General features: G+C 33.5%; 1 protein-coding gene across 1 annotated transcript; it reads right to left on the bottom strand.

Annotated features, from left to right (window-relative positions):
- Window positions 1–375: 375 nt before the first annotated feature.
- LOC126713602 (light-harvesting complex-like protein OHP2, chloroplastic) lies at window positions 376–4,231 on the bottom strand. The gene is made up of 2 exons (XM_050413388.1): window positions 3,581–4,231; window positions 376–796 (listed from the first exon to the last, which is right to left on the bottom strand). The coding sequence occupies exons 1-2, from the start codon at window positions 4,048–4,050 to the stop codon at window positions 682–684; spliced, it is 585 nt and encodes a 194-aa protein (XP_050269345.1). The 5' UTR covers window positions 4,051–4,231; the 3' UTR covers window positions 376–681.
- Between the last annotated feature and the right edge of the window lie 4,742 nt (window positions 4,232–8,973).

Raw genomic sequence — 8,973 nt, 5'->3', positions numbered from 1 at the left:
TATTGTCTAGGGATAACATTCAATTGTACCTCTAAGTCAATCACTAATTTCTATTTACTTGATGTGTTCATTTTGTTCTTTCATTATTACTCCTTAATTTGGTGAAATTTCCAACACAATCTAGTTCTTAATTTAAATGGAATTTGAAATCTTTTCTCCAAATTTAAAAATAAAAAATAAAAAATAAAAAAAAAGTTTCTGAATAGTACAAGTTAAATCATACCCCAAAATAAAAGGAATTAGGAACAGGGCAGCCCTTTGTTGGGTTGCGCAAGACAGGCACTGATGGACAGGACTCATCACCCAATACGATTATGTTATCCTCTAGACAAAAATATGATAGCAGCATACATCTGGCCCTTGATACAGAGAATGTGAGAAACATTTATGCAACTGCCACAAAATTGTAAAGATGAAGCACTACATTTTACACTTTTCCAGTTCCAAAACAAACTAGCAAAGAATGCATGTTTTTATCTGATAACTGGCACCGGTAAGTTTAATGTAAATTTGCAGCAAAAAATAACGAACTTTGTAAATAGTGTAGCGAAGACACAGCTTGATGATAGCATATGAAATCAAATAAAGAACTCAAAAAGGTTGCAAACCAAACAGTGGATGTGACTACAACTATTACAACAATCAGAAAATATCGCTGGCAATGAGCATCAAGTGAAGTAATCATTCCAGGTCTATTATCCCGAAATTGGAGAGAAGGATCTTTACTTGGTCAACAAAGTCCGAGCCTGTTGCATACTCTGTTAGCAACCCCACAGCAAAACCAAACATTGCCCATCTGTTTGACCAACATGCCAGATACAGAACAAATAGAAGATCCATATCAAAATCATGTAATATTAGAAAACTACATAGAGATTTGAGGGGATGAGCCTTGTGGCACACAAAATTCATTCATAATATTCTAGTTTTCTGACTCTTACAAAACATGTTGCAACCTTCACTGCCTCCCTTTTTCCTGTTTCACTCTTCCTCTTTTATTCTTGTTCTATATTTTTCCTTTCTTGGGGGTCATTGAGGTTTGAACTCTATTTTAAGGATCCTTAAAAATGATTAAGCGAGTTATTTGTAAAATAGTAAAAAGAAGGAAAATACAAGCTTCACTATCATTCCTCCCCTCCCCCACCCCCCCCCACCCCCCCAAACTTTCTTTTGTGGTTTTGGATGCATTGAAGTCACAAAGTATTTATACTCAAGAACTTAAAATCATATGAGAAGATAAACCTTAAATATCAAAATGGATGGTGTTCTTGATGACAGAAAAAGAAGAAGAAGAAATACACAAATAAATTAGCTTCTGAATCATTTTAAGATAGTAAAAAGAAGGAAAACTCAAACTTTGCTTTCATTCCCCCACCCCTTTTCTTTTGTGGCTTTGGATGCATTGAAGTCAAGAGTACATTTAGTCAAGAATTTTAAATTATATGTATAAGAAGATAAACCTTAAATATCAAAATGGATGGTGTTCTTGATGACATGGAAAAAAACAAAGAAAAAAAAAAACACAAATAAACAAATAAATTTTACACTGCCCATTCTCCTCACTTACCAAAGGTACAGAAATTTTTCAATGCTAACAAATGAAACAATCGAATTTGCACGTTTCTCGCAAAAGAGAAGAAAAGAAAAGATCCTCCAATAATTGATTACACCAAACAGTCTCCAGCACAAATAGCCAATTTGTCACTGAGCATTCTTGGTATCCATCTTTCACTACTAGTGTGAAGTGAACCAAGCTCGGGCTAATGATAGTAACATTAGTGCTAAGTGGCAAAAGCCAAAATAACAGGTGCAGTGGATTCAGAAGAAAACAGTACTCAACTCCCTAAGCAAGTCAATGGATTTCCAAGGAAGGCTAACTACTAGACGCTCAGGAAATCAGGATTTAATTAATTCAGAAAGATTCCTAATGATCAAAAAGATTTCCAATGATCATATGGTTGTTACTTTTGCATCTACAAGAAACACCATTTTGTCAATGACTGGCGAAATGAGTAGGACTCATACACTCAAACAAGAACTGAATCATTTTGGATGGAACTGCCTTCTAATCTACAACAATCAGGATCAATGTCTTATTATTTGACAACACTTAAGCATGTGTAGAATCAACTATTGGGTTACCTAAAAATTATTCAAATAATTATTATGTTTAATAAGATTCATATAAGATTCCAAAGGTTCAAGGCATTTGGATAAATAATAACGGGCCAAGGCAATGGAGATCTAAAAATCCCAAAACAAACTAAAGAAGTGTCTGTAGTGATTCACTTCACCCCACCACCACCACCACCATTAAAGTCTTCACCCTAGTGAGAAATATGATGGAGAGGCAAAAAGAGGTCGTTGTTGTAATTGCAATGAACCATCCCAAGGTGGACTGAAATTAAAGCAAGCTTAGCACTGTTTGAAGAGTTTGGAAACAAGGCAACACTCTTTCATCTGGATCATTTTTGAGGAATTTTCTAAGAATAGTGCATAATTTCACATAGACAAGGAACAGGAAAGGGAAAAAGAAATACCCAAAACTTCCTTTCAATGATTATTGTGAAATTGCACTGGCGTGTCATAAGAAGGATAGCAATACTGATTTGGTATACTCAGTGTGTCTGGAAGTTTGGAGGGAGAAGAGAGTAGAGGGTAAGGAAGGGGAAGGAGAGAAGAGGGGGAGGGGAAGGTGTTTTAAAAATTAAGCAGGGGAAACGAGAATAGATATCTCTCCCTTTTGTATGGATGTTTTAAAAATTAGTAGGAGGAAGCGAGGGGAGGGAAATTGCCATATAAATTGACAATTTTGACCTTCATTTGCTAAATTTAAAGTAAATTAACATCATAAAGGAAAATTTGACAATTTAGAAATTTGTAATATAAGTGGAAGTGTGGAACCCCTCCCTTCCCTCTCTAAATTCTCCTAATTTGGAGGAATTAAAAATGAGGGGTATGGAGTTCAAGTGATAGCCCCAATGGTAATGGGATCTTTTGCGATGCCTCATGTCTATAATTCAAACCCCACCACCCCCTTTCCCACCATCTACCAATCTAAAAAAAGAAGAAGAGAGGTTTGGGGTTATAAGATAGCCTTTCTAATCCACTTAAACCCTTCCACCTCCCTCTCTAAAAAACATCCCAACAAGGTTTATTAAACCCTCGCCATCCCCTCCCTTCTAATCCCATCTCATCTCCTTCCCTCCATCAACAGTATTAACAAATCTCTCAAAGATTCGATCTCAGTGAATGTACATTATCTCATCTTTAATTGATAAAAGAATAAGTGGATCTTTTCTTAAGTATGTTTATCTATGCTCAACTCCTATAATTACTAATTTGAGCTGTCTACATTATAGATTTGCTAGCTATTGCTTTTAAATTAACTTACCATTTTGTTGAATCTTATTCAGGTTTAAGTCCCATGAACATTACATTATGTTCATCACCTTAAATTTCTAAAATTTACAATTAGCACTAAATTAATTGGGTAATCCTCCCTAACATAGTAATACAATGGAAATGAAATAAATAGTGCAATAATTGACACAGACCCAGTAAAAGAAAAGCTTTATACCTTCCATTAGTAATCTCATTCTTGCCAATAAAGCCAACGGGTGGACCTTGATCAGCTTCTTCGAGCTTTTTCTGCTTAAAGTAGTCCTGAAGCTCCTTAGCCCTCTGCCTCTGAAACTCCAAAGTTATGACATTCTTATCACCCCCAACAACCACTGCTGGCTTTGGCACCGTAGATGATGATGATGATGATGATGGCGTTGGTGGAGGAGTTGGAGGGGTAGGTTTGAGTACCGGAGGAGAAGAGGGTTCTCTCACAGAAGGAACCACAGGTCTTCTTAGAGGTCCTTCAGTTTGAGAGCTCCTTATGGTTATTATATGAGTAGGCTTACTTGAACAGAATCTAAAGGAGTAAGAAGGAGTGGTTGATGAAGAAGAAGAAGAAGAAGAAGAAGCAGAAGAACAGGATGATGATGATGATGATGATGAAGTTGGGATTTTGATGCATGGGAATGAGGATGTTACTGACATTTTTCTCTCTTTACACAGACACGATACTCTTTACAGTTTCCGTCTTTGGTTTTGGATTATGGTTTGGCTTTTGTTTGGACTTCGGATATGGTGGTTGTTGTGTTGTGGGCTATCGGAATTAGAAGTGGCGTTGAAGTGATGTGCGTGTGTGGATAAGATGTGGCCAAGACTCAGCACATAGACGGCTTACTGTAGCGAAGGTAAAACAAACAATAATACTGGTACCACACTCAAACACACATACTAAAGTGTGTGGTACAACGTTTTTTTTTCTTTTATAATATTATTCACAGTAATGTTAAGGTCAACTAAGATGGTGATGTGGCAAGGTTTTTTGGGTTTTGGTTTTGTTATTTATTTTATAATTAAGATAAGTAAATAGAGGGGGGATGTTTGAAGCATAGAGACGTAGTACCTTAAACCCCAAGTTATGATGAGTTGTAATTAGTTCAATAATAGAATTTTTGGTATTGTGTCTACATTAAAAGTTAATAGGTGTCTTAACCTAATATATAGAGTAATCATTATGGAGAATTCAAATTTATCATATCGATGATGATAATAATAATATAATTTGAGATAAAAACTCTACTCTAACTATGGTTTTAAAAATAGGACTGGACCGGACTGGCCAGTCCGACAGGTTGAACTGGGAACTGGAGGCCAGTTCAGTCTCGAAAAAAGACCAAAAACCAAGTAAAAACCGAAAAAATGGGAAAAATCGAGAACCGGAAGCAAATCCGGTTTTGCTCCTGATCCAGTTTTTAAAACCATGACTCTAGCTTAATTTAAGTGTATGTGTGTGAAGTTCCCTCATGAAAACTTGAATCCTAACCTTTGTCCCCCCGCTCCCCTCTCATGCCCACCCCTCACTCCACAAGAATAATAAGATGGTAAGTTATGATAGTTTATTATTTACCAATTAACACAATGTGTCATGTCATTAGTTATAAAACATGTTGCATCCCTATGACCTTTAGCATCAGATAGACTAAGTGCAAGTTTAACTAAATTCACCTCAAAAACTTCCCTTTCTTTTTTTTTTTTCTTTTTTTTTTTTTACTATTCACAAACAACTATATTAGCCTCAATATTCTATCCTTATTGCATTTAAATATAATTTTTTTCTCTTACCAAAAATAAACCCAAGCAAAAATCAAATAGTTCCACCAATAGATCTGAATTGATCAAATACTCTATCAATTAATTGTAAATCATATAGCCCCACCAATAGATCCACCAAATATCAACAACTGCACCCACAACAAATATCAAGCCAAACACCCAATTGCTCCATACATCAATAGATCTGCCAATTGAAGAACCACCACCTCATACCAAATAACTCTGCTAATAGATCAATCACGATAGCTTCAGCACCTAGCACCAGATCGATCAATGCACCACTAACAAACCACTAGAACTAGATTGACGCACCACTGCATCTTTGTGGATCAATTCTTGAGAGAGAGACAGAGAGGAATAAAAAATTAATTAATTTTGGTGTATTGATGAACAACACCTCACTAAGTGTATTGAGGTCAGGGATGACCTAGGTGGGGGCCCAAGGAACCCCCGGTCGAAATTGTTTTTTTTTTTAGTTATTATATATTTCATTTTTGTAATTAGACTCCTTGTCCAAAACCTTAAGCTCCCTTCTTCCCAATCAGCCCAACTAGCTTAACCCAGATAGCTACTATCCAATTCAGAAACAACAAAAACATTCACAATAGTGTTTGTATTTTAGCAAATATATAAATATATAAATATATATATATATATATATTTACCACCAAAGAAGAAAAAATCATGTGTTATTGGAGAAGCTAAAGCTAAATTTTTTGCAATTACAGTAAACTGGTATAAATATTAGGGATGACAATTTTACCTTGTCTCACTTAACCCGTCCCTCCCCGCTTTGCCCCGTGCGGATTTTCTCTGCCCCGCAAAGGTAGTGGGGTGGGGATAGGGTAAGATTTTAGCTCATCATTACAAGGCGAGGTGGGGATGGGTTTAGACTTTTTAGATCCACCCCGCCCCGCCTCTCCCCATCCCTGTCCCTGCCCCGCCCTGCATTTCTAAGGGTTATAATTGTAAATTTTTCATATCTTAAAACCCTACTATTTAAACAAACATATCAATGTTAGCTTATTTTATTCTACTCAATATACTATGAATTTTTTTGTAACTGTCTTGTCAAACACTTGGATACATTATTCAATTTTTTCTAAAAATTGATTTGATTTTATGGGTTAAATTTGGTTGTAATTTCAAGTATATTTTTATTAATGAAATAGGTTTTATTAAAAAAATTATACTAGTTATAAGGCAAATTAACAAAAAATAGAGTTTTACGGGGTGAGGCGAGGCTGCATAGGGCCCCAAGGGATGGGAATGGGGTGAGAAAGATTTCCCTGTCATGTGGGGTAGGACAAGACAAAACCATTCTGGATGGGAACGAAGACCTCATCCTTTAGCCCCACCCCATTGTCGTCCCTAATAAATACCAGTTGACTATAGCAAGTTGTTAAAAATAATATACAATATTTTATTAAGATTATATCTCTTCCTTCAATTAAAAAAAAAAAAAAACAAATTCTCTCTTTTCCTTTATTATTTTAATGAGTTGTTTATATTATTTTAAATGAAGTGATAAAAAAAAAATATAGAACATTTGATATTGAGTGTATTGTAAAGTGAGGTAGTAAAATAGATAAAGTAGCTTTTTGAGATACTAAAAGCTAAACTTTTTAGCACCATTCCTGTGAATACTCTAAGTTCAAAAAAAAAAAAAATCATAGCCAGCCTAATATTAAAAATAAGAAAAAAAAAACATTATTTTGTATTCGTTTTTGTCTTTATTGATAGATGATTGCATCTTAATGTATTTAGAAATAACAATTTTGTATATTTATAATTTTTTAATATTATGTAGATGCCTATTTGGAGTTTTTTTCTTCTTCTTTATACTCTAGCTCGCACTAACTTAAAATCCTAAGTCCATCCCTAATTGAGGTATTGTTCATTTGTTAGTTTTGCGCATTAACTTTTTGAACTTGATGTACACTGAACATGCGTATTTAGAAATAACAATTTTGTATATTTATAATTTTTTAATATTATGTAGATGCCTATTTGGAGTTTTTTTCTTCTTCTTTATACTCTAGCTCGCACTAACTTAAAATCCTAAGTCCATCCCTAATTGAGGTATTGTTCATTTGTTAGTTTTGCGCATTAACTTTTTGAACTTGATGTACACTGAACATGCGTGGTTCCTAATCAGTTGCCAATGCTCTTAGTTTTAGCGGGCTTAGCTATTATTTTTACTAAACTTTATTTTACCTAAGCAGTTGCCAATGCTCTAAACTATGGAAAAACACATATGTTGGACTGGGTTTGTTGCCCTGCATATTAGCCTTTGGGCACGCATGAACATGCGTGGTTCCTTTTTGTACTAGTTTTATCGAAGAATTTCTTTTTAAGTAATAATAACACTTCAGTTTTAGTTTTACATGCTACTATGCATGTTTCTTACATGCCTTAATCGAAAATTATATATAAATTAAAAAAGTAATAAAGTTGAGTAATAAAATAAATAATAATAATAATAATAATATAACAAAAAATTACTATGAATTACATGACAAATGCATATCAAGTAACATCAATTTTTTTATTATCAAAGCCAAAGAATATACTATAACATAGAATAATTTAGAATAATAATTAAACTCCTTTGAATTTTTTTATTTTTTTATTTTGAGAATTGAGTTTTTGTTATAGAATTTTAGCTAGAGTAAACTATACTAACAATTTAATATCCTTATAATGATTTGCATGGCAAATTACGTCTTGTAAATTGTAACTTGTAATATATACATTAAGATATATAGTGCAAGTATGACATGCAAGACCAAGTTTTCTAATTATAAAAAAAATATTATGGTAGATTATTAAAATAATATAAAATGACTTCTTTGAAATTTCTAGAAACTTTTGTTAGTAAAATTTTAATAGGGGTAATACTTTTAAAACTTTTGAAAATTTGGAATTATAGCTCTTAAAGAACTATTAGTAAATATAGTTCCACTAAAAAAAAAATTGGAAATATTTTTTTGCTTTGAGTGGAAATATATTTCCAAATTTTAGGAAGATGTAAATAATGATTCGAGAAATGAAGCTGGCTGGAAATAGCTTGATTAATGAATAGTAAATCCAATATGTACTCCGTTATTCCCTCCCTAATTCATAGGAATAGATGAAGCTCAATTTGATGCACAACGAGATCATTCAAACACTCAAGAACTTAACACATCGTCCTGAGCTTATGGTAGAGCATTGTGATGTCAATGCCATGCAAATGCCAAGTGTAAAAACCATAAATCTAAAGTCATGGCATGCTTTAACTGTACAAAGTCTAGTCACTTCACTCGTGATTGCGCTAAACCTGTAAACCATGTAGTCCATGGCTCATTTTCTCGTAAATTTGTGTTTAGTCACTTCCCAAGTATTGTTTTCACACTCTTTTATGTATTGGATCGTATACATAGAGTACCATACATTTTACAGTATTCTTTTTCACTATTATTTTAAGTAGCAAATTATGTTGGTTATCTATTGTTTTTACATAAATTAATCACTTATAATTTGTCACATCAAAATTATGACAAAGTTGTGGCATAAAAGGGTTTGAAATTTGCTGCAATAAATTTCAATGGCTAAGATTGAAAGTTAAAAAAATTAACTTTCAATCTCAACCACTGAATAATAAAAAAAAGAAAAATTAAAATATAGAAAAAAATGTTGATAAAAATATTTTGTGAATGGAGATGAGGTAATTGCATAAGGTGCAATACCCTAAATAATGCACCCGATCTAAATCCAGAGAAACAGACCATGCACAAAAGATATTAGAGATGGAGG

Source organism: Quercus robur, chromosome 2 (genome assembly GCF_932294415.1).
Source record: "Quercus robur chromosome 2, dhQueRobu3.1, whole genome shotgun sequence".
Classification (NCBI taxonomy): domain Eukaryota; kingdom Viridiplantae; phylum Streptophyta; class Magnoliopsida; order Fagales; family Fagaceae; genus Quercus; species Quercus robur.
Note: the sequence above shows the minus strand (reverse complement) of the source record. Positions and strands in the feature narration are given on the sequence as shown.

What these genes read in the sequence shown, in the direction of transcription:
- LOC126713602 (XM_050413388.1), bottom strand. Translation starts at nt 4,050, where the DNA reads ATGTCAGTAACATCCTCATTCCCATGCATCAAAATCCCAACTTCATCA. An exon ending in AATGAGATTACTAATGGAAG is followed by an intron (nt 797 to 3,580) that starts GTATAAAGCTTT and finishes TTGGTCAAACAG; the next exon opens with ATGGGCAATGTTTGGTTTTG.